General features: G+C 43.3%; 2 protein-coding genes across 4 annotated transcripts in view; both read right to left on the bottom strand.

The window, feature by feature from the left end:
- The window catches only part of ltbp3 (latent transforming growth factor beta binding protein 3), a 35,230-nt gene extending 21,247 nt beyond the window's left edge, over positions 1-13,983 (bottom strand). For all 3 annotated transcript variants that reach the window (XM_080483760.1, XM_080483759.1, XM_080483761.1), the window contains exon 1: positions 13,412-13,983. In XM_080483760.1, the coding sequence (XP_080339886.1) occupies positions 13,412-13,649 (238 nt within the window). In that variant the 5' untranslated portion in view covers positions 13,650-13,983. The remainder of the gene's footprint in view (positions 1-13,411) is intronic.
- A 3,434-nt stretch (positions 13,984-17,417) lies between these two features.
- On the bottom strand, positions 17,418-21,330 carry LOC308122129 (uncharacterized protein). The gene is made up of 2 exons (XM_080483789.1): positions 20,318-21,330; positions 17,418-20,225 (listed from the first exon to the last, which is right to left on the bottom strand). The coding sequence occupies exons 1-2, from the start codon at positions 20,970-20,972 to the stop codon at positions 19,300-19,302; spliced, it is 1,581 nt and encodes a 526-aa protein (XP_080339915.1). The 5' UTR covers positions 20,973-21,330; the 3' UTR covers positions 17,418-19,299.
- Positions 21,331-26,274: the final 4,944 nt, after the last annotated feature.

A 26,274-nucleotide genomic window follows, 5' to 3' on the forward strand; every position in this document is an offset into this window, starting at 1 on the left:
TATTTCACATTTTGGATTGAATGTCCTGGGTGGGGCTGTGAAGGTCTCTGCATAAAAGCTTTGAACGCGTCGAAGTATTACCAGTGTGGTGGGTCACCTCACTCATCACTTGTATCATTTCTGCGTTAGATCGGCTCATGAATCTATTGGCAAAGTTAAGCACTTGTGTTTGATACCTGTGTAGATTCTTTAACTCAACTTCCCAAAAGCTACTAAATGTAGTTTTAAAATAATGCAAATGTAAACTTTGCATTTATAAATTGAAAGAAGTAAATAGAAAGCAACAACAGGACTTGAGTAGCCTGTTTGCTCAGTGAACAAATCATAATATCTCTCATACTATAAATATTGTTTTCATCCTTTGGTTTGGGCTTTATTGAAATACAAAGTTGACATAAGACGTTTTTTTTTTGTATTTCGAGCTTCTCTCTTTACACTTGCAACTATTTGTTTGGTATAATTCACATTTATCCACAAGCTTCATCATCCACCATAGGTTCTCATCACATCATTAGAAAAGGAGAAATATATAATTAAAATCAAACCCAAATTATACCACATTTCAATAACAACAAATACTTTTCATAAGTAATGTTTTTAAAGTTACGAAAATACTTGATTCGAACTACTAGTTCCTATTTTACATAGTGTGGTTACTTATGAGTTGCTGAAAAGCAAAAGTAAGTAATTACTTGACAAACTTACTCCGGCACTTTTGTTTGTCTCTCTGTATGTGAATAGTAAAATATGCACATAGTTGTGATGTCACAGGGCCTGCTCCATGGTGTAGTGGTTAGCCCTCGCCTCACAGAGGAAACATGCATGTGGAAAATCAACCAATCAACTATTTTCTAAAAGGAGAAGTTGACTGTCAGGTTAATCCTCATACGGCGGTTTGGAGAAAGTTCCTCCTTCATCACAGCTCAGAATTAACTCAACGCTCCTGTCAACAGGTGCTATCACAACTGCACATCACGTTTGCATTAATCTGATCGCTGGCTTGTGTTTGAATCAGCTGTCTCACGTCTGTTTGTCTTCAGAGCTCCAGGAGGGCTGAATAAAGTGTGTGTTATAATAACATGCAGTCACTCCTCTCCTGCACATCTGCATCCTTCATTTAGGCAGCGAGTCATATTGGCAATGTGCGGGCTAATGCTTTCTGCAGATACTCGATCCAGGGAGGCGTGTTGGTCTGTATACGTGTGTGATCTTAAACAGAGAGCCACTGCGGTTATTTGGCTGCACTGAAACAAACAGAAAATCAAATGAAGACAAATGTAATGTTCTCAGTGACTCCACACCACGAGACTCTTCCACTCTCTCCCTCAGAGTCTCAGGAGAGGCTGTCCTCGGTTTTTGTGCCACACCTTTGTCTCCAAAGATCTAACACATACCTGAGACGAGAGGCGGTGTGTCATTAAAAATCGAATGTGCCTACGAGTTATTTGGTGGTCTAAATGAATGCGAGGCATGAACGAGGCTTGCTGGCTGAATGGCAGGGGGTGGGACTTGAGGTCGGGAGCCAGTGATGCTATCATGACCATTATTTTCCACATGTTGCAGTCAAAGAAAACAGAGGAAGTTAAAAGCAAGCCAAGCTTCAAAGCCTGCCTGTTTTGCATCACTTTACCATTTAAATCTGCACTGACTCGATACTCACTGCAATTGTCAGCTTTGAAGACACATATAAAGCCAAAAATGACAGAAAGCATTCTGCACCTAAATTATCTAAATCCTGTGTAACACAAATTGGCCAAGAATTAATGTAAGAAAATGCCAAAAGACTACAATCTTCACAGTGTTGAAACACGTTTCTGCTTGGCTGCTCCAGTCTGCTGTGAGCTGCAACACCCACTACATTTAAGACAACCTGAAGATCACTTGCCAGCTTAGTCTTGTCCCTCCGCCGAAAACAATGTAGAGCTGAAGATTAAGCAGTCATAATTGCCTGCAGAGCAGTTAGTTCTATTAACGTTCATCCATGAGATGAGTGATTCGTGGAAATTTCTGCTGGTGCTGCCGAAGGTGGCCAAACCATCCATCCATCCATCCATCCATCCATCCATCCATCCATCCATCCATCCATCCATCCATCCATCCATCCATCCATCCATCCATCCATCCATCCAGAGTCAATAATTGGCTCAGATAATTCTAAATGCAGAAAGTAAATCACGAAAAATACTCATGGGTAGTACAATCAACTGAAAAAGTTCATTCAAATAAAGTACTGCATTACTTATACCTCATTACTTTTGTCCACAGCTATATTCTTTAAAAAAATAATGATCCAGCAAAGCAGAGAAAACATTAAGTGTTGACTTTATAGTTTAGTTTATAGTGTCAGTACTTTGAAAGCTAATTTAATAGTGTACTCCAGCTTGCAGGTACGTTCCAAGAGTCAGGAAACGTAGAATTTTCCCACACAGCCTTCAACTACAGCTAGAAGGGCACACTGAGCTGGGGGGGGGGGGGTCTATGTCCTCAAACTGTTATCGCCGGTGTTTCATGTGACATACAAATGGGAGGTCTTTCTTCAAGACGTCACACTCCCGGTGAGAGGAGAAAAACAGACGTCTTCACAGCGCGAGAGGGTAGAAGGAAAATAATATTTGTCATCTATATCATATATCTGAGAAATTGAAGATGCTAAAACAACACAGAGCAAAGAGGAGAAATCCAGAGAAGAAAGACTAATGTGACGTTTCAACGGCGACTCACAGATGTTACTTTTTTTTATGTTCAGTAATAACATACTGTGCATTCCTAAACGGCTCTGCACGTAAAGTGAGTGTATCTTGAAGGATGTGGAGAAAACAGAAAGCGTGTATGACCAGGGAAAATACATAAAGACCGACTCAGACCGGTGGGGAAACTGTCCTGCCTCGCACGTCTTCTGTGGTATGAAGAGAAAATGTGTAAGTACAAAAACAAAGGAAAGAAAAAGGAGAAGGGGGAAAAAGGAGAGATTGCCCTTTGATTGCCCTATAAGAAACCCACCCGCCCACCCCTGTCTGTCTGGAGATGACGCATCGTCAGCCCCCTCCCACCTCGGCGTCCCCCCTCAGCCTCAGCCGCAGCCGCACCCTCCCAGCACAAAAACAACAAATTACAGTCCTACAAACCGCAGCTCGCTCCACTGAAAACTACTGCAGACATAATCCAAAACCATTCGGGTGATACTACGGTCTGATCCGTCTTTTTCTTTGACTACCGTCTTCTGGCGAAGCTACGAATAGAAGTTTTACCAGTCTGCAACGAGTCAGACAACGAAGTCAGCGATGATGCCCACTGAGTCACTTTCACTATGATTCAGGCCAGGTCTGAGTCAACACACTCAGAAACCAAAGTAATCAAGTCAGAAATGAGAAATTTAATACCATTTTGGTCATTGTGTGACTTTTTCCATGAGCTCGTAAGCTGACACAAATGCTGAACTCCACAGAGCCCAAACCACCAGTCGTGTTTCCACTGGTGCAGTTTTCCAGCGTTATACTGCAACTCCTCGTGCAGATATGGGAGAGCACAACCCATCTCACATACCAGTTTAACGGAAAAATAAATCAAAAATGACATTAAATGAAATAGTGAAACCTTTCTTGGAATATTCTCTCCAAATATTTACTCAAACATGTTTTCTCGCTTGCATTTTTTATTGGATCAGTCTGCACATAATTCGTCATCCCTGTCAGTGTTTTCCCCGAGCACATTAGCCTGCTGCTGCCGAAACTTCTGATCCTTTTATAATGCACGGCAGAATCTCGCCACTTCAACTTCAGTTCACACTAGGCCAGGTGGGTTAAGTCGAGCCGAGAAGTTCAAGCTTCCATTTAATGTCCAAAACGATGACCTACGAGCGATGAAAATCAAGTATGAACTGTTAGAAAGGCGTTGTGCTTGAAGACATTTTGCACCACTTTCTTTCTCACATTATAAAAAGTCATTTCTCAGTAAATCGATACCGACCAGGGAGCAACAAAGAGGGCTGCCGACACTCTCGTCTTTTATTCCTGTATTATATTATCTCTGTTTCCAAAACTTGAGATAAAGTACGTCACAATATAAATGGAAGTTCGCATTCCGCATCCTAACAACAGGCTGAGGTTGAAGCAACGGTCAGGTCAAAAAAGGATTTTCATTATTTTGTTTTCTTCTTCTTTCTTAAAATGTCTCAAAAATACAAATAGTACATTTCAGCTTACAAAAAAAAAAAAAAAAGCCTGCTGGGTTTTGCAACATGCAAATCACAAGCTGCCGACAACACACGAAGATCTTCAACTAGAAAACTGGTCGTTTTCTGACCAACATAATTTGCAGTCTTTTTTTTTTTCTTTTTTTTATTTCTCACACAAGAAGAACAGATGGATTATTTATGTTTCCAGTCACATTCTTGGAGAGCTGAAGACAGACGTCTAAAATTCATCCTTTTCACACTAAATGTTCTTATCTTCAATGAGAATGCACATATATTCACAAATTACCTGCTGTTACATATTAATAGTGTCAGAAGACTTTCTCACCATTCTCCTGAAGTTTCCTTGAAAGTTACGTTTATCGCAGTCGGGCAGAATTGGCAGTATTTAGCCAGATGCTACATTTAACTAATATGTAGATATGTACACAAGTGGATTGTCACTTTATATACTGGCCCTGCTGAAATAGACAGCGAGGTCACTGTGGATCTGGTTGGAGAAGAGCGTGCACTGCAACCACAAGCTTCGTTATCCGCACTTTAATATATTTTCCGAAAAATAGGAGAATCACGACAAGACAGAATGCATGCAGGGAGAAGCCCCTCAATAACATGACCCACTCTGCTTCTGTTGACCTTGGCCATGGTGCCAAACAGAGCATCCATTTTCACCTCATAATTGTTGACATTTGAGGAAAAATAGCAGTAGATACATTCAGTGCCATCGCAGAAGAAAAATGATTGAATATTTCTCATGATTCTGGAACTTACTTTCAAATACTTGCCAAAATGTTGTCATGTTAGTTACCGTACTGTAGTTTTGGCTTTATGCTGACTTTTTCCATGAGTTGTACCTCATTTTAGTATGCTCTTTTAAAATGAACTGCAAGAACAGCGACTGACCAAAAAAAAAAGAAGAAAACCCACAACAGCCACCGTTTATAGCAACAATATGAAAATAGATTTCGGTGTGTGACGTACTTCCTCTTGCCATCAGCTCCAACGCGGGAAACCGCGTCCCCAAATACACCTCCCATCCCGTGGCACTGTGGGGCCACATACCACACAAAGCGAGGAGCGACGTATGAAGTGGGTCACAGTCCTGCAGTCGAGCCAGACGATGGGAGTGAATGACATAATCACTGCCTTTAGAATGCGAAAACATACGTACGCATTCCTCCTCCCTGCTGCAGCGCTCTCCATCAACCCCTGGAAACTGAGAGCGGCCTCGGCCTCAGCAATCCAAACAATACGGGTGCCCTTTGCCAGAGTCCAGCGCTGTCACCAAAGGCATTCATTACCACTCACAGTGGGCCTAAAACAACAGCTTATCAACATTGCAGAACCCGGGTGATGACGACAGGCAGACTTCTCCTGAGAAACCGAGGCAGCCATCATTAAGAAGATCAGGACGGATCTGAATGAGGAGGGCTGCAATTATCCAAATCTAAATCAAACTCTGCCTTGCACAATGTGATTTTCACATGTCATGGAAATATGCAATCTGGTTTACATAGCTCTTGGGTGGGCACAAATCCAGCATTACCCTGTCACTCCCCTCTGGCAGAGATGTTTGTGGAAAGAAAGCCCGAGAGTCAGACAGGATCTTGGCACAAATGCGGGTGATGTCATATAATGACTATCTCAAATCTGAGGCTATAGGGACTGGAGGGCAGGCAGGTAGAGGAGTGCTGACAGTGCTCTGCAGAGATTATGTCAGATAGCTGGCCTGCGGGATCCTCGGCGCTGGGGCGCGTGGCAGGTAAACGTCTGTAGGCCTCATAGTCTCAGGCCGCGCTGGCAGAGCCCGTGTTATTCTGTTTACCCTGGCTAATCGCTACAGCTACAGGGTCCTGCACGCCGTGGGTGCAGTCCCCGAGCGCTCGCATTCCTCTGAGTGGCTTTAAATAACTGCTCCGGTTCTCCCCCTCGCTACGCAAATGGGAGGAGAGTGTTAAAGATGGCAAAGAAGGTTGTTTGTGCGAGTTTGGTTCCGGACGCCGCTTCAGAGAAACATTCACACTGCTCCCCTGTGATGATCGGGCGAAAAAACACCTCTAATTGGTGCTTTGTTTTTTGAAATGAATTTGTTGTGGTCTTCTTTTAAATCTGGTCAGCAGCCCCCCCCCTTCCCACCCCACCAAAAAAAGTTGGCTTCCTTTCACAGAAAGTGATGAAATAGGGGCGTCTGATTTTATGGGAAACTTCTGCACAGATTATAAAGACTTTAGCAGAGTGATGCAACCAGGACAAAAGTAAAAACAGCAGGTTTTAAACTTCTACCCGTGATCAACTTTAGAGAAGGGTGCAGGGAAAATGAAAAGGAACTGTGATTTTTACAACCTTGTGGGGAAAAAAACAAAAAAACAACTTCTTTAAATATTCATATTGCTTGACTGAAAGCCAAAACTAACACCAGTGTGACTGTATAGTGATCTCACTTGTGAAACCCCAAATAACCCCATGTATTATTTTCTCAACTGGCATAAATAGATTTTATATATATATATATATATATATATATATATATATATATATATACACACACACACACACACACACACACACACACACACACACACACACTCTCAGCAACAACAGCCTGCAGAGCCACACGCTGCACGTATCACTGGAGCTAAGGAGCTTTCTTGATTAATAAGCTGTGAATGAATGTGCATGAGCCTCCCTCTGGCATGTGTGTTTGTGTTTGCCTGGGTGTGAGTGCGGGAGCCGTGCCCAGCTCTGCCTCTGAGTTCAGTCCAACCTGTGGCGAAAATGTGGAGAGCTGCAGGTTTTTGGTTGCCTGTGTCAGACCGCCTTCCTGAAAGCTTGGCACGAGGGGAAGAAGAGTGTGTGGGGAAAAGGCAGAGGGCTTTGAAAGGTAAAATAAACTCTCCTCCCTAAATAGAGGGAGAGCAGGAGCAGCCCTGTCTAACTGCATTTAACTGACTTGTCTTCGTTTTCAGGCTCCCATGGACCTCTGACCCATGCCAAAGGAAAACCAAAACAAACCACAAGGTTACCACTGTCACTTTCCTTTAAATATGAAAACCACATGGGAAATCCTGAAATAGCCATTTCCATTTGTCACAATGCCCATTTTAGGGGCGAGTAGGCCAGACTGCGATATGATAAGGTCACTTCCTGTGCGACACGAGGCCCTGTGCTCAGAGTTATTCCAGAAAAAGACAGGAATCTAGAGCAGGCCGGACGTTCTGAGGCCTGATGAAGACGAGATGCTGCTGCGATGCAGGAGAGACGGGGGCCGTCTGGGAGCCGAGCAGCTGCTGCCAGGGAGGGTGATACATGGGATGCCACTGTGATAGCAACAGTGAGGAAAAATTAGACATCAAGCAAGGCGCACTTCCTCAAGAACAACTCGAGCACGTGTGCAAATCTAAAACATGACCAACTTTCATCATGGCAGTGGGTCACAAAAGAAGCAAAACTGTAATGTAACTGGAAGCTTATTGAATCAATAATACATACGTTTTTTTCAATAATTAAAGAATAATTGCCATTGATTTTGGTTTCAAACGTCGACTGTTTTTCTGAATTATCTTGCGAGCCACAGAGAAAACAGATAGGGCCACATGTGAACCGTCAACCTGCCAGTTGCTCATGACGTGACCACTTTATTCATACCGGACATCAGTGAGAACTAGTGTCCGGGCAGTGAGTTTCAAAGAGCTTGGGGGAAAAGACGAGAGTCACATAGAATTTAATAGAAGCAATGGAGAAAATTAAAGCTGAATGTATCTTTAGCTGTGAAAAACTGCCGCATGAATGTTTGAAACCGTGCAAGGTGAAGTGACGCCAGTCCAACAAACACCCCACGACGGAGCATAAACCCAAAGAGTTTATCCTCAGAGAAAAAGAACTCATCATTACTAAATATAAGAAAGAGACTTTATTTCACGCATAGAGTGTTATGAGGCTCCTTCAAGAAAATAAAAGAAGACGAGGCTATAACTTCTTGCTTTTCTTCCTCAACCCTAAGATGTAGAAAACAATATTTTGTGAGCCGAGCAGATGGAGATCGTTACAAAGATCATTTTATATTTGCCAATGAACAGGTTCAGGTAAAATGATAAAGTGAGTGTAGAAAGAGATCTAATCATTCAGTTCACGATTTTCACAAGATTTAAAAATCAAACTTCGAATCATCGCCATATCTTCTACTTGTCTGATATCACCCCCGACTCTCTGCTGCAATAAGGACATTTATCTATTAGAAGTGGACTGAGATGAACGAATTTAATCTATACTCATACATAAACCGAAGCGATGCCTCAACATTCTCAGAACCCCGGTAATGACTTCCACCAGGTGGACTGCAGGAAACTCGAAAACGTACAGTAGATCCATTAACGTGACATATTTTATATTCACTGCAGTCTTTCCTGAATTAAGTATGTCAGGGAAAATCTCACAACAAACGTCTCAACATGAAGTGAACTTCAGCTTATGAAACACGACTGATCAGACAGGAGGATGCTGCCAGCTTGAATTATGCCCACTTTAAATAGCAATTCGACTTTATCCATAACAGATATGCTGTAATCGCCGTCTGTGTTAATCGCTCTCAAATTGGAGATAAAAGTTTAAAAGAGCTGCCTGTCGTTAAGGTGATTTGTAACCAAGGTGATGGGCTCCGTCTGAACATCTGGGTGGTCGTCTGTCTGGAACAACATAATCACACCCTGCTCGGATCAAAGCCGACGTTATTCTACTCTTATTGCCTGATTGAAATTTAGATGATTGAAGTGGCCCAAACAAACAGTTTGGAAACAACTCAAACAAACGAAAGCATCTGCCTTTGAGAAAACAAAGCTGCTCCGACGCACAACGACACGCGCACAGCAGTTCAAATTGCTCCTATAGTTGTAATATTCAATTATCAAATATGGAGCAAAGCAGTTTGTCTGTATGAGTTTATGTGTGTCATGGAAGCACTTGGAATGACTTTGGGTCTATTTTTGGGCTTTAAGGAGGTCGTTTTTTATCTAAAACGTCAATATGGTAACAATAAATATCTGCACCTAATCACTGCTATACAGCAAAGATACAAGCAAAAGTCAAATAAGCAGGAATATCCCATTAACAATGGATAAACATTTAACATTTATCGACCTACAACAGATTATAACTGTTTTCGCTGAAAGTTTCTGATTTCTGACGGATAGTGGTTCAATGGTTTCTGGGGTTGTTTTTCCAGCCATAACATTAAACTGAATACTGACCGAAGAACAATCAGATATTCAAATAAAGAATCCACAAATGATTCAAAAATGAAAAGAATTGTGATTCTAGTTTGTCATTCGATACCTGATCGTTGAGGCTTTAAGGAAATGTCAAGTTATTCGCAGCTTGAGAAAACTTTTTTTTTTAATTTCCTCGAGATTAAAAAGCGTTGGATGTTGGGTGAATAGTGGCTTCTCGAGGAAGTTTGCTTTTCTTGAGACGACCCTCATTTAATTGCTCATCATCCGTCTAACTCTTCCCTCGAGATAAGTTCTTATTTGTTTTTTTTAGCTTGTCTCCAAATCTGAACTAAAAGATCCTCGTCCCATGACGCACCACTGATGAAGTACTTGAAGGGCTTTGCGATTACTAAATTTGCTATGTTTAGCTGACACGTGGTCCGACTTATTGCATCAATTATTTTCTTTAGTCAGTGCTATCTGAAACACAGGCAGATCATCTGTGTGCTGGTGAGGACTATCAATGAGACGGGGGATTTTCTTGGTTTAATATCATCATAAAATCTCAAAGCATTCCTCCATGGATGAGCAAACCTCCTGCCAACACTGAGATGTTCTCAACTTAAACCCGGGGGCTGGAGTTTCTTATGTTTTCAGTCACTTTTTGGCCAAAAAAGGCCAACGAAGAAGATTATTCAGAAATTTTCCTCTCTATTACTTTCAATTGTACACTCATAAAATGACACACCCCCACTGGCAGAAGTCCCAGAATCAGATCATAGGTATTGTGTCTTGGATGTAAACCAGGTTGTTCACCAAACTCAGGTGTTGTAAATACCTTCACAAGAGTGGACATATATTTCTGCACTTCCAAAGACTTTTGCGGAGAGGTTAGGCCGGGTTTGTTCGCTCTGGGCCTCAAGCCGTGGCCGTGCTGACATCACAAGCTCTCAAATATGGAAAAGTCTTCATATTGTTGCTGCTATGGCCATGGCCGTTTTAACACGGGAGAGAGAAATTTCCACTTGTCCACACCACATTCCAGCGCTCGCGCTGAACAGCACACATCTCCCGTCCAGGCCCGAAGCTCGGCCCTCTGTCCCTCTCCGCAAACGCTCGGACAAACTCAGCCCAGAGCAGTTCAGGTACTCCGAGAAAATCCGGGAGCAGAATCGCCGTATGGCCATTTTTGTTATCCAAGACCGAATGTGAAGCCACATGCGGTATTCCAGGAATTTTATGTGTCTCTCTTGAATTATTTGACACAGAGGCTCCAAAACGTGACGCCCTGCAAGAAAAGATAGAGGAGAAGAGGGACGACTGGGCGCCCGGGCCAACGCTCTGGCTCTCCATTGTGTCAGAGGGGAAGGACAGTGTCACGGCACCACGGGGAGGATTCGTTTAACTTTGATTCAGTCCAGGCCGCTTTACCTCCTCTACTGCATACCAGAGAAAACAGCTGGAGTGGCAACATCTGTACCAACAAGAGTGTGTGTGTATACAGCACTACTGGCATGAGTTACCCTTACTGTTAACTCCCCAGAGGTTCCACCTTGGTTTATTCCCTGAAATATAACGATAAAATCACTTTTAACCACCCAGGGAGGCTGATAAAGTTTGGACAGATTCCACATTATGAATGGAAAGTGATACACATGCCAGTGTTAAATCATCAGGATTATGAGCTGGGAAAATATCGCTCCCGTTCCTTTCAGAAACCATACATAGTTCACACCAAATCAATGTGAAGCGATGTTGGTGAAAAAGAGACGACAGAGTGACAAGTGTGTCTGAGTTTCCCCACGGATGGAGCAGGGAGTAAAAAAGGGTCGGAATACTCTGAGACTGACGCAGACTGCGAGGCTCCAAGCCTCACCACAGCTGATCTGATACAGCAGCAGAGAAAGCTGCACTCATAGAGTCAGGGGGGTGGTGGTGTAGGGAGGGGTTAAAAAAACAACAAAAAAAAAAGTATACATCTGAAGAGTACATTTATATGCCGTGTAATGAGCCAAGTCTTACTAATTAAAGTGTAACACAGGCACATTTTTCCACGATGCAGTGGAGGGCGAACCTGCCACACCTCATCACAGCCACATATTTATTTATGGAGCTCCTCCTCAAGCTGTAATGACACAAATTAATGGAGGAAATCAGTGGCCCTGCATCAAACCTTCAATTATGAATGAATCAGAGAGTTTCACTGGTTTTGATACTTACAATCGCTAACTTCAGGTTTTTGTAACATCATGTGTCACTGCCAGAAGTTGAAAGCCTACAGATATTTTGTACTCAAGTTATTGTTACATTAATTGTTGAAAAACAATACTGTAGTACAAAGAAATTCTCTCAAAACGTACTCCCATTTTTAAATATTAAGCAGTTGAGTCAGCGTATTTACCGAAAAACCTCCAAACATCCAACTACAAATGGTTTGGACCGTATTTCAAATAGCGACCATACTCAGCAGCAACTTGTGATTTCAAAAGCAGTGAAGTAGTTCAAATTAAATGTGGAATTAGAAAGTAATGTCACAGGAGTAACAATACCCTAAAATACTAACTAAAACATCATGGGAATATAAGCAAATTATTATTTTTTTTTTAATGGGGTTATTGTTCATTTTTACTTCATATATCATTCTTATCTTTTTATTTAAATATTTAACTATTTTCTGCTGGATTATTTCCAGTAGTACCCATATGATGCTAAAGTTTACCAGCTGTTTTGAACTAATGTTCATTTTCAGGGGTAAACACTATGAAATGCACTACTGTCACCTAGGTAGTACTTTTGGGTATCCATCCCCTTTTTCAACTATGTAATTTTACTCATACTTCAGGAAAAGTTGGACCATGGAACTTTATCTCTGAGTCCAACCCCAGTTTGATCTTAGATTCCAACCTTTGGATCTGTGTCTTTGAAGCCAATACGTTTAGTCTTCTAATAGAAAAGAAAATCCTGTTCAATGACTCCTGTTTTAACCCCCCCAAAAACTGACATTGATCAGGGAAATGTATTTTGAATAGTGATATGTGATTAAACTGAATTGCCTGCAATCGAAAATGCGATAAATTACTTAGAAGGTAACTAATACTTTATGTAGTGTTTGAAAAAAAAACCTACTTTATGATTTAACAACCATACTTTTACTTGTAATTGAGTAGATTCTAAGCACTGTAACAGTAGGTGAACTCTTTCCACCTCTTGTCAATTGCCCAACAGATAATAAAACGGTCTCTCCTCACTGTACATAAATATCCTTCTTAGCTGTACAACAGGTGTTTATGTCATTATAAATATAAACTATAAGCTGCTGTCAGTGATCATGAGCCACACTATAATCACTGAAAATTCAAAAAGGTTCTTATAGTTCACTATATTCCAAAAGCAGTACTTTTACTATTGATGGCCATACATTTACTAGTAGTTGGATATAAGTAATGTAACAGTAGTCACAGAGTACACATTTTTAGTACTTTTTTTCAATTCCTGTCAGTTAAAAACCAAAATAAAAACTGTACTAAATGAATTTTACCCTATAAATATAAACTACAGATTGTTGTCTGTGATTATGAGTCATGTCAACTTTAAAAAAAAAAAAGAAAGAAAAGAGTACAACATACTTGTATTCATAATTGAGTGCAATTAAATGAATGTAACAGTAGTTGTACTTGAACACACAGTTTCAGTCCTCTTCCGTCTTTTACTGCTGGAGTAATTGGGTAGTATAATAGAACACAAATAGAGCCTCATTTATAAGGAGGTAACACTTTTTCCATGCAGTAACTATATAATACACTTCATTTTAAAGCTTTTTATTTTATTTTATAGAGTTCCATAATAGTAATGAGCACTGTAATTGTGCACAAACAGGCCATTTATGAGTGCAGAGGAGGGGAAACCTTTAAACCCCGGGGTCAGGGCAGCGCTATTAGTTAATCTCGGACCTATTTATACCCGCGGCGGAGCGACCTCATAAATAAACGTCATTGTCGGAGCCGCGGTCACTCACCGACCCTGAAGCCCTGTCCGATGAGCGTGTCCGCCCCCTGGCCGTTCTCCGCGATCAGCGTGGTGTTGTTGCCCTGCTCGCAGGTATCCTGACACTGTCCCTTCAGGCAGATCCGCTTGCAGATGAGCGGCGCGATGACCACCTTGAAGCGCTCGCGAGCGGACGCGCGCTCCGCGCACCACGCCAGCCGCTGGACGCTCAGCCAGATGACGAGCAGATGGGGGATCAGGGAGGGCATCCTGGCATCCCTCACCGCCCTCCGCCGGAGATCTACACGCCGCTGAGGGGGCTTCAGCTCCCGGGCTTTGTTAGAGGAGTTTCCTGGCGTCTCATGCGGCGGTGCGAGGGCAGAAAAGCGCGTCCTGCCCTCCTGTTTTCTCCTGAAGGAAAGAAAATTTAAAAAAATAATAAAATCACTCCCTGCGCGTAAAGCAGAGATCCGTCTGCAAAGCCCACACGTTTGGCATCTTTGGCAACTCCTCGGTCCACAAGTTGCTGAAGTTGAGGTGGCTTTTCTTCTTCTTCTTCTTCTTCTTCTTCTTCTTCTTCTTCTTCTCGCCTGTTGCTTTAGTGCGTATGTGGGTTTGGGAGAGAAAGAAGGGAGGAGAGGAGAAAGGGTGAGAGAGAGAGAGAGTGAGCCAGCCCTCTCTGGAGAAACCTGGCTGTGGGCCAGCCAGGCGGTGCAGGAGCAAAGCTGAAAGTGGTTTCCTTGTTGGTTATTCCTCCTCACACCCCCTCTCTTCTCTCCTCTCTGCAAATCACAGCAGCACAGCTGTGTGTGTCACTTGGAATTAAAAAAAAATACTCACTTGTAATAGATCACCTAACGAACGCACCTTTGTGCCTGTGCTGAGTTTCTAAAGCAGCACACTGATCAGCAAACACCTTCTGCATATGACTATGCACTGCTGGAATAAGTGTTATTTCATCTAAACTACCCTGACCTGGACGCAAATGACTTTAAAATGCGCCTACATTATGTAGATATTACATGTTAATCATAGGGGTCAACCTGGGGTCAACATCAGCAGCTTTACAAACTATTAGGAAGAGGTTAGATCTATGATTCCTCGACAACAATGATTTTTAATGGTTCAGTTAGAGTCAGCCGTTTATTTCTTCTTCTCAGTTAGTTTTGTTTCATTTCTAAGTTTGTGCATTTCCTTTCCAATGTCCACCTTGTATCATGCTGTTACACTATTGGAGCTTCTTTTCAGGTTTTTCAGTCAAAAACAAAATCCTCATTGTGAAATCAAAAACATTAGTCTGGTCAGGAAGACAAACTTTCAGACCAGGTTACTGGCAAGCATAAATACAAAATTACAATTGGAGGACGGACCTGGTGGCCAATCAGATTACAGATTAAATTTACTATAATGGTTGAAGAAATCTTCTTATTCCACCTGTTTGTCGTTGACATTTTCTCTCTGTGCATTAATAGATTCTCTCCAGTTCCTCCAATTCCATCCCACAGTCCAAAAACCACGTGTTTTAGATTAATCGGTGACGTTTTATTGGCTGTAGGTGTGAGTGTGACGGTATTCAAGACTGTGTGTTTAAGGTCTTTGTGTCTTAGATTAGCTGTGATAAAATATTGGTTTATTTATTTGACCAGTTCCTACTTACGAGATTCCAAGTATTGTAACGTGCACCTGTTGTGTCTGCTCATGTCCCTCCACCAGCTCCGGCGAACTAAAACGTCTCTGCCACTGGTGTCCACCGCCAACGGCCATCCACTCCAAATGAATGAGATCAAAGTGAGCCGGTAAATGAGATGCCACGCGGTGCACAGGGCTGAAACAGAGCCGCTCAAACACCTCGCGTCACTCCGCAGATATGCTCAGCTGTGACTGAGCAAAGTCAGCATGCTCGCTTATTCACACGCCAGAATCACAAATATGAAGTCACCCCCAGTGCAGGGATCGCACGGGTGGGGGGGGGGGGGGGGGGGGGGGGGGGGGCGCAGGCAGTGTTTGTGTTCGGGGCGAGAGTGAGAAAGAGACAAAGAGAGACAAAAAAATAAGAGAGAGAGAAAGAGAGAGAGACGTTTGAGTCACTTCCTTTTCAAAAAGTGAGAGTGTTTACTTTCCGTCGCTGAGGAAATGACCGCATGGGCCTGCAGAGAGTTCACAGGCCGCTCTCACATTTCTCCAAAGCTCTGCTGCTCGCCATCACAGCATCACTGAGGCCAACACACACACACACACACACACACACACACACACACACAACACACACACACACACACACGGCCTCTAAATACATTGTAGGTCACACAAGGGTGATCTCAGTGTATTATTGTTGGTACAATGTAATTGCTTCCCTTCTGAAAGCTGAACCCTTTGTGTGCCTGGCTGCTGCAGACAATAATGACTGCAATACGAAGACAAACAAACAAGCAGCGCGGTACCACGGCTAAAGATAACAGCAGCACGTCTGAGGATGGTGGTTAAGACCCTAATTGGGATAAAAGTTGCAACACAAAGTTGTGTAAGTAAAGCAGGGGCGACAAAGAAAACCTTGCTCTAAAGAAAGCTGTACTAAAAGTGTCAACAGAGAAAGTCCTGAATATATTGTAGGAACACTCGAGACAGGATTATACTAATCGACCCGCTGAGGCCCACCTCTATAAATCTAGCAAATGCATATTCCAAACACACATCAACATGTTCTGTAACTCCATTTTTCGACTGCAGCACAACTCATGGAAACACTGCTACTGCAGCTCAGCGGTATAGAGAAGTGTTTTTTTTGGTTGTTTTTTTTTATCCCCCCCTTAGTTTTTAGACTTTCCAGTGGACGGGCTCAGTGCCAGGCTGGAGGGGAATGACAACAGCTTTATGGCCATATGGCAGATGTGATGGACAACGTGCAGAGCGATCTAAGCAGTGAAAACCAAAGGATCGGGAAAAAATAATAATCATAGATTAGAAAGATACAGGTAGATTTGCCTCTACACGACTACGAATTAGCTGAAGAAAAGAAAGAAAAGCTCAGATATACACCTGGATCTTCTTTTTTTTTTAACCCTTTACTGAACAACTCACCACTTCTCCTTACACACTGAGGAAGGACAGTCATAGAAAATCGCAAGAAAATGAGGTACAGGAATTCGGTTGAACACCGATTGGGCGTTATAGGTTAACTGGTGGTTTTAAATTGTCCATATTGCAAAATTTACGTCACTAATAAAGCAACATTTTTTCCAGCTTATACAGTCTCTGATCGTCTTTCACTCCAGTCACATTTGCCCATTCATGAGAACACACGCACGCACGCACGCACGCACGCACGCACGCACAGCCTTTTCTTATTCCAAAAAATGAAATGAAATTACATGAATGTGAATAAATCACGTATATAAATGATTTTGCAGACTTCTGTTATACAGCAGATATACAACAATCAATGTCATTCTGTGCTATCAAACATCTAAAGAGCCACATTTTCTTCCATCAGCAGCAACAACATCTGACACACACATTATTGGTATTATGGATGAAACTCCATGTGTTTTTAAGTTACAGTAAATGTCTGTAATGAAGCCAAACTCCCAAGTTAAACAGCAGTTAGTGTGTACACACACGGCCATCATTACTCAGCATTGAGAGTGGAGTAAGGTGTTATTTGGGATTTGTCTTCGGGCGTGACCCGGGCACCTACACAATCAGTTTGGCAACGTTTCAGCGTGGAAACTCTCCTCCAGGGCAAACACAGGGTTTTTTTTGTTGTTTTTTTCTGCCACAATTGAGATTACACAATGATTCCACTTTAAAATTCGTTTCAGAAATCCTGAGTGACCTCAAAACCAAATCTCTCTGCAGTCTTCTAGATCAGCGTGTCTCCTCTAGGGGGCAGCAGAGAGCTTTGGTGGGAGCAGAGAGCAGCGGGGAAAATCCGGGGGTGAGGAGAATGCTTTTTCCCTTTTAGGATTTTTTTTTTTTTCCTTAAGAAAAAACTAAGAAAAAAGGATATCAAAATTTATAACTATTTGACAAATCAGATCGTAAAATAATTTATTGTCAAGGAGTTACAACAGTTCCAGATTCCTTCACAATAACTGTTGACATTATCTTTTGGGAACAAGATTCTAAAGTCAAAATTTAATGAAAAGCCCCCAAAAAATAAGCGATATAAACAAGGCCCTTTATTATAGTAACATTTACAGAAGGGAACAGGATGACTGGGATGTGAATACATTTAGAACACAAAAGCATAAAAAAGTAAATTGTTTCACATTTGAATTCTTCCAGAATAATACTGTTTCAGTTGGAACCTACATGCAGAGTTCCCCCCCGCCAACCGCGTAACATCAAAACAATAAATATGAATATCTTGGGGGGGGGGGGTTGTGTGAAGGGAGTACACTGGAAAAATGACCTAGAACAGTTAACATGGAGGTTCTATCAGTATACGCGTTTAAATGACACCAGACAGTTCAGTTTGTAAGGCTGAGAAGAGGAACCCTCCGCTACTGGAGCAGAGCATTGGGAAGAAATAGACTGATATATTGACATTATATATATATTGTTACACATTGACCTTTTTTAAAGCACGTTATTTTTTTTTGAAAAGACAGTAGCTTTTCCAAGAAATTGGAATATTATAATAAAACAAACTCCCTCAAAAAAATACTCAAACTACATTCTTATGTACAGAAAACCGCATGAGGACACACGTGCACATGCGAGCACCAAAGTCTGTCTGCTAATAACAGACTGGTAACAACACTTCAAATCCAGGAAGAACAAAAGAAAATAAAAAGGGAGGGTTTCTAGATCTACAGTAGCATCATGGGAAAACAAACAGGAATGCTGAAACACGGAAGAGAAAGTGGCGCGATTCAGATCGCTGGAACAAAACCGCGTTCGAGCTTTTGACGCGGGCTCACGTGTCCCCGACGGTGGATGGAAAAGTTAAAGCATGTCTCCGGACCCTCACACCTCAGATGAGCGAGGGATGAGCGGCTCTGCAGTGACAATGAGAGATGAGGGCAGAACGGAACATGTTGGACACGCTGGACTGGCTCAGGCTTCATGGAGACACCTGGAGAACTTTCTTGGAAGTACGGGTCTCCCCCCCCCCCCCCCCGGGTATTTCAGATTGTCCCTTCTGTCAAAGGTAAAAGTGTAATAATTACCGTAGAGACAATGACCGTGAGGAATAAAAGAGAGAGGTAAACTGCACGAAGCACGAAGCACGATAAGGATCAATACTGAGGGAGCAACATTACGCAACAAGATGGCGTGCGGATATCTTTGAACGTCTTAGCTCAGAGTTTAGAGCAGTGTTGTGAATACTATGATCCAAATATCATTGCTTTAGGAAGACAAAAAAAAAATAATCTAACCCTTTTAAATATATAAGTAAGTGTATCCATGAAGCAGGAGCCAGCACCATACACTCCTCCCTACATGGACCATGAGCTTGTGGCCGCAGGTCTAACACTTTTATTCTGACTAAAATCCAGGTGGGGACTAACACTCAGCAGCAGAGTGATTTCACAGCACTTTTTAGCTCGTGTTTACGTCAGTCATGATTTTTTATTTTTTAACATTCATTGAATTAGAAATCCAAACAGTTCTTGTGCCAACGTGCACACCAGTACTGCTGCTTGACGGTCTGATCCCTGGAGGAACACACTTATGAAGAATGTACAGTGAGCAGTTTTAAAAAGTTATGTAAAAAAACATGAAAATGTCCGATTTTCAAACGTCCAATGCGGGGATTATATTCAGCCTTGTTCTTTCTTCTCACAGCACGAAACACATTTGACCCTGATCCATCATCACACTGACAAACCGCATCAATCTGCCCTGCAGTTTTCACCTGCAGTCTGTTTGGCTGTATTAAAAAAAAACAAAAAAAGAGTCTCCTCTTCAGTCGCCTCACACACAGTCCACGACCGAGCCGTCCTCCTCCTCCTGTCCCCACTCACCAAACCTCATCTGGGGGGACGGCGCCGCGGGGTGGAGGTTATTAATGTCGTCCATGGCGTCGGGGTCGGCGTCCTCGGTGGGTCCGATCCCCATGTGGCCGCCCTCCTCGCGGTGCGTGCGGATGTGCTTCCGCAGCGCCGCCGGCTCCTTGAAGGTGCGGTTGCAGAAGGGGCAGCAGCACGGCCTCTCGCCCGTGTGGATGAGCTGGTGGTGTTTGAGGTGCTGCAGGCGGCTCAGGCGCTTCCCGCAGATGGCGCACACGTAGGGCTTCTCCCCCGTGTGCGTGCGCCTGTGTTTGCGCAGGCCGTCCAAGTGGCGGAAGCAGTTCCCGCACTCGGAGCAAGAGTACGGCTTCTCGCCCGTGTGGATGCGCAGGTGGGTCTTGAGCGCCCCGGACTCGCGGAAGCGACGGCCGCAGACCCCGCACGGGTAGGGCTTCTCCCCCGTGTGGATGCGGATGTGCTTCTTCAGGCTGGAGATCAGACGGAAAGTCTTCCCACACTCCAAGCACTGGTGAGGCCGATCCCCGGAGGGCTCCACCGCCGTGTCAGGAACCGAAGGTCCTGCTACATCCTCCGGCCTGCCCGGGGAAACATTGTCCCCCCGCACCGCTCCAGAAGTCCTCACCAGCGGCTTCTGTCCGTCAAGTCCGCCCTGCTGCAAGGAAGATCTTTGGTGACGTAGTGGGTGAGGAAAGGAACGCTGGGAGCCTCCTTCCCCTCCAACCTGACTGTAGCTAAGGTCCCCGACGCTGTGTGAGGACTGCTCTCCGTCCCTGCTGGACTCTTTCCTGCTGGACGGACCAGAAGCTGAAACCAGACCCTGCTCCTCTTTAATCTCAAACCTGGAGGCTCCCGCCTGAGACTGCCTCTCATCTGGAGAAAGAAGCAAACACAGAGCAGCATGAACATAATAACACATCTACTTAATGGATTTTGTTAATGAGACCAAATATTGTGATGTTTACCTTGTCTGCTGGAATCGGAGCACATATGAGACGTGTTGGATGCAAAGGAGTCCAGAGGATGGTTGGTCACGGAGCCATCAGGTTGGATTGACAGCTGGCACATCTTGTAATCATCTCTTGGTTCGAACCCATGAAGAGACTCGTCCACTGATCCACCGAGACCCAGGTCCACACCAGCCCCGTTCACATTCCTGGGGTTCTGGTGGTCCCGGTCCAGGCCGGAGGACAGTGAGGACATGGAGGAGAGTGAGGGGGCGAACACGGACTGGCTGACTGCCTGTGGGCCGGTGTAGGAGATCTGCAGCTGGTCGATGAGCTTCTGGGCGCTGCACAGACACTCCTGCAGGGTCTTCAGCTCCCTCTCGGACACCTCCAGCCGGACCTTCAGCCTCTCGTTCTCCTGCTCCTTGTGCAGCAGCTCCTGCTGGGTCTCGTTCAGCACCAGCACCACCTCCCCCAGCAGGGTGTCCACGGCGGCCGACATGGCCGTCTGGATGGTGGGGGCCAGCCGGGACTTGAGAGACGTGACGGTCATGCCGCCCTGCGAAGCTCCGGTGCGGTCGGAGATGTTGATGATGCTTTGTTTACGGTTTACGGTGTTGGACGGAGAAGAAGAGTCCATGCTGCCAGCATAGCCCGTCCTCCTGGAAGTCATCGTCCGGATGCAGTTAGCTGGAGCTCCGTTAGCTGGGCCGCTGGAAAACTCCTCACGGACAAACTTTCTGAAATGTTTTGTCACCGGGTGTGTGATGGTTGTCTGTATCCTGTCAGCGGGACGCGGCTCTTCTCTCCGCCGGGCCTGGCTCTTCCGATCCGGCTCTATTAACAGCAGCTCACGCGCACACCGCGGCTCTGCGGGACAAAACGTGCGTACGCTTTGCAACTGCGTGAGTTAAACCCGCACGTTGTTTGGAAAACGCCATAGCGCGACACTCCGCAGAGACTTACCCATTTTCAATAAATGTCCAGAGCTGCACGGTACAATACGCAAAGGCCCGTCGCACGTTGGTGACGCTTTCCACGTCACCAGCGCGACGCAGTAGTCAAATTCGGGTACTTTTGCCCTGAGTTTAGACTGGAAGGACGTGTGTTTTTAAATCTGCGGCTCCACTAGTTTCAGCATGAACGTTTAGTCACTATTTATTCTCACAACATTTCACAACCCGACTAGTGATTTTACTAACAATTGTTTTTTCTCCAATTAATGATCTGAAGTTATTTAATGTATCTGTGTGTTGTTAAGAACAAGCAGGGGCTGTACAGTGTGGCAGTGTTGAGTGCTGTCAGCTCGGAGTGAGATCATCATAGGTTCAAATACTGGTCTGGCCTTTCTGTGTGAAGTTTGCATGTTCTCCCTGTGTGTCCGTGGGTTTTCTCAGAGTAGTCCGGTTTCCTCCTACAGTCCTAACGCATGCATTTGAGGTTAATTGGTGACCCCAAATTACCCCGAGGTGTGTGTGGTTGTCTGTCTCTCTGTGTTTGTCCTGTGATGGGCTGGCAACCTGCCCTCGCCCCCAAGTTGGCTGAAATCAGCTCCAGCAACCCTGAATAGGATAGAGTGGAATAGAAGATGGATGAACAATATTTTCCAACACATTATAAATAAATAAATAAATTTATATACATATATATATATATATATATATACCTCAACTCAATCAAGTTGCTTAAACAGCCAGGGGTATATTTTTGAAAATTTTTAAATCCATGTTCAGAAAAGCTAATTTTATTCTGTCAAAACACACATTGATATTGATTGATTCATTGATTTCACTGATGACATACCTTCTCCTCTTACTTTCAATGAACGCAGGTCGCTCTCATGTTATACGTTTTCATGCAGGATGCGCATTTGTGCCTGTAAGTCAAGGTTCGGGGTGAAATCTATTCACACGTTGCAGCAGCCATTTGAGGAGTAAATGTGTAAAGATCAGACTTCCAGGGCTCAAAATCACTATTCCACGCAGGCCAGAGACCTTTTGTTTAAACAGACAGAAAAGACAAGAACCCTCCTCCAATGTGCAGTCTGGATTAAAAATGCAGGAAGCTGTGATCATTTGTAAAGTGGCCAATGGTGTCATGAACTGTGATATTTAACAGATGACCTCTGACTGTCAGCTCAGTGCATGATGAATTTAATTACACACCCAGTCATAGTTACACCCAGTGTGACTGAAACGCACAGACAGAGTTTCTGTCATGAGTGCTGTGATTAAGCTGGTTTTATATGGGCTGCAAATAATACTGACTTTAAATGTCAATGATAATCAAATAGATATTTTTATTGTCATATTTGTCATTGGTTGCAGGAATGAGGTGAATATAGAGTCTTATTGATCATTGAGTTCAGTTGCTCAAGCCCGCTTGTGTTTACCAGTAGTTTTTAAGCTCCTTGTTAAAAGATTCCCCGCCTTCAGAGAGACATCGGGCCAAAACTGGCATGTCATTTTATTGTTTTGTTATTTCCACAAAACCATGATTCATACGACTAAAGTTGTCAATAGCTTGGCCTGTTTGTGGCTTACAGCACAAGACAGACATGTGATTTGTTGTGAAAACCTCCCGATGTTTCCAAAAGAGGACCTTGATTTCTCTGGACTGCTTCCATTTTCTAAACAAAAAAAATAATAATTTAGTCCTGATGGGGAATCATTTCTGATGAAGGAAAGCTTTCCCGTACCACAACCACAGTGGCTGAGGAAAAACTGACATGGCAAAGATGGGTTGTTTGGTTACGTAACAGCACATATAACAGTTACCATCTGCTTGGATCTGTGTCACTTTCAGAGAAATACCTAAGTCGGGTCTCCATAGCAAGACATTCTTTTGAAAAATCTTACAAGTTTGAGCGTCTGGGATATCTTTCTATTCTCTATTGCAAATAAAGGCCTCCTGACTCACTCGCACTTGAAGTATATTCAGCTGTATTACATCCATTCGGAACACATGGACAGTGTATTACACAACACATACACGTAGCCGTTCCCACACATGTCCTGGATGTAAATATATGCATCTCCTTCACACTTACAAGCCCACACTCTCTCCTGCAGCTCCAAAACACACCCGCTCACCCACCGAGGGACACATCGCACAGAAAAGTGAGACAAAAAGAGACAATACATCGTGTAAACAGGGTGAATGCTCTATACCTTTGGACTAACATGCCAGCATCAACTTTCACACAGTTCCCGTTATGTCAGCAGTAAATATTTCACTCATTCAGAAAGAGAAACTGCTCCTAAGCTGCATTAACATGAGTACATTAACCGCGACGGGTCGGCACTACATTGAGAAGTTTTGACCCCAATCCCGAACAACTTTCCTCACAATCGCTGCTCTTTTACTGCTTTCAACACATTCGGTATGACCTGTGCATATTGTAATTCTCCTTCTGTTTATTCAAACTCCCCACACAAGAGTTCCACACAGCTGATAACATTTTGTTAAATTATTTTCATAGTATCGGACCATGAGAACCTTTCCAACAGCGAGAGTTTGAGCCACATTATGAAGCCTCGCCCCAGATCGTCCAGCTCGCAGGCAGCGCAGGCTTTTTCTCACACATAATGGTCTTTTTCTTTTTTTTTTTTTGGGGGGGGGGGGGGGGGGGGGGGGGGGGGTTGTTTTCTTGAATACCAATTTGTCTCATGTTTTTCAAATTACAAGATAATTGTGAGCCTGTAGGGATCCATGGTTACATGTTTGTAAATTGAATTATCATGTAACTATTTTTGAAATCTGTAAAAGTACGATTTTTTTTCACTGAAGCTTATTTTTGTTATTTTGAACAATCTACATTTCACTCATAAATCAATTTATATTTTTAAATGTGTTTTGGACAAATATCAAGTTTCATCCCAAGTTGTTTTTTTTAATTATTAATCGTAATTTCTCCACCCTTCTTGCCCTCAAGATTCTTTTTTTGCTCTGTTGTACTTCCTCTTAGAAGCCCCCAAAGACAAGCATGCCCCCCCTCCCAACCAGCCATATAACATAGCAGGTGATAAAACTGAGACATTGTCGTATTTCTTGGAAATGAGTCAGTCTGGAGTGGACAAACAATCATCGTTGACCTTCAGCCTGCTTGCATGTTGAAAGAACTTCATCCAGATCCACTGAATAATTTCATATAAGTATGTACTGTAAAACAATCATACGATTAAAGCTATATTTTGAAAGTGTTTGACAGTTTTAGATGCAGTGTTTTCTAGCCTGGTGAGTCTATGTTCAACATCTAATGTTGTGTTTTTAATCCAGTCACATTATTGACAAACAAATATGTTTGCAAAATGCACAGTAACATATACTTTTCCAGATTTTTTTTTTTGTCTTTTCTTGTATTTCATTAAATTCATCATGAAATGGTAAATATCAGTTTGTTCTTATTTTGTCCATTCTACTCATCACCTAACCTTTTTACTTGGGATTGTCAGGAAGTAAAATCTGACCCAGTTTGTTTAGTTTTGCGAGTTGCAGACTTTACCTATAGCGTGTTCTCCAGGTACAAGACAATCCCAGTAAATACTCATCCTTTTTTTTTTTTCCTGTCGACTTTTTTTCCTGAAGTGAGTGAACAGCTGGATTTCCAGCCACAGCTGTCGCGTCATGTTGCTTTCCCACATGTCACATCAGCAGAACATCTCATTCACTTCCTCTGGTGCCTGGAAGAGTTCTTCTTGCCGTGACGGGTTCTGGAGAAATCCGTTTTACCCATTAACTCGACTTCACAACACTCCTCAATTCCTTGCAAAAATTCTACCGAAATGTATTTTTATTTCTTGAACTGAAATTCACGACACAAAAAAAAAACATTTGTGCTGTTTGTGGGTGTTACAAAATAGTCTTACTTCTGGTAATGTCAGAAAGAATGAAACACATTTAGTCTTTGGTAATACTTATGTGTCATGTCTATCGGAGCGAGAGGTCTAAACACTAAACTATTACAACATCCTGAATTTTAGACTGGTTTTGATATGGAAGATGTGTCTTTATAATGGCTCTGGCACCAATAACAGTATACTTTCTGGGCTGTACTGGTAATATTCACCTTGGTAGATACTAAAACACTTCAATCTTATCGTCTGATTTCAGCGGACTACGGATGCTGGCAGAGTACGTGAGTCACCGGTCCATCATACGCATACAAAGCGAACACGGAGAAACACACGTACGCAGACGACGTCAGAGTGACAAATACACCTAAACGTGTCTTTTGACTGAAGTTGAGAATCCGAGCAAATCCCACACGCCCACAAGGCGGAACATGCAGACTCAAAGGCCCCTGTTGTAGAATTGAAAGGTATAATCTTGCAGCGAGGTGAGCGATATAAACATGACCATTGAGAAAATCTCTTTGGAAAAATTGTTATATTTGTGTGTTTCAGCTGTTTGGTCACCTCGGGGGTGACGGTAATCTTGCTTTGCACACCTCAAGGCCTTCACTGCTCCAATTGCTATTTAGTGACAGGGTGGTAACAGGTGTTTTTTTTTTCTTCTTTTATACACTGAATGAAACTGTTTAGGTAACACTCTCTGAAGTTTCTGTCCCCTCCCAAAAGGGAAGTTACATTTCCATCTTTGGTCTTATTTAGGTGAGAGGTTAGTTGGTTTCGAAGATGGGAGGGGCTGTCGACGGTCAAGGACAAATTTCATTGAACCAGAGACCTCAAATAGACAACTCCCCCAAACCTAGTCACTAGAGCTCATTAGGCAGTGAGACACACGCTCTGAATAATGTGTCTGCTGTGAAGGAATGCAACAGGAATTCATGTGGTTCACGCCATCAGAATTAAATAGCAGCGGTGTAACTAATGGCAGGCTGTAGTGAACCTCTACCGGCACGCACAATCACTCATTCACAGTCACAGCCACATTGCTAAACTGTTTAGCGGGGAGGGAGGTGGGGCTGGCGTAGAGGGGTCGGGGAGAAGGGAGAGGGGGGATTGTAGGAGGGC

Source organism: Lipophrys pholis (assembly GCF_963383615.2).
Source record: "Lipophrys pholis genome assembly, chromosome: 16".
Lineage (NCBI taxonomy): Eukaryota > Metazoa > Chordata > Actinopteri > Blenniiformes > Blenniidae > Lipophrys > Lipophrys pholis.

Excerpts from the sequence above, each read along its gene's own strand:
- LOC308122129 (XM_080483789.1), bottom strand. The coding sequence starts at position 20,972 with ATGACTTCCAGGAGGACGGGCTATGCTGGCAGCATGGACTCTTCTTCT. Across the intron at positions 20,226-20,317 it reads CTCCGATTCCAGCAGACAAG|ATGAGAGGCAGTCTCAGGCG; the intron begins GTAAACATCACA and ends TTCTTTCTCCAG.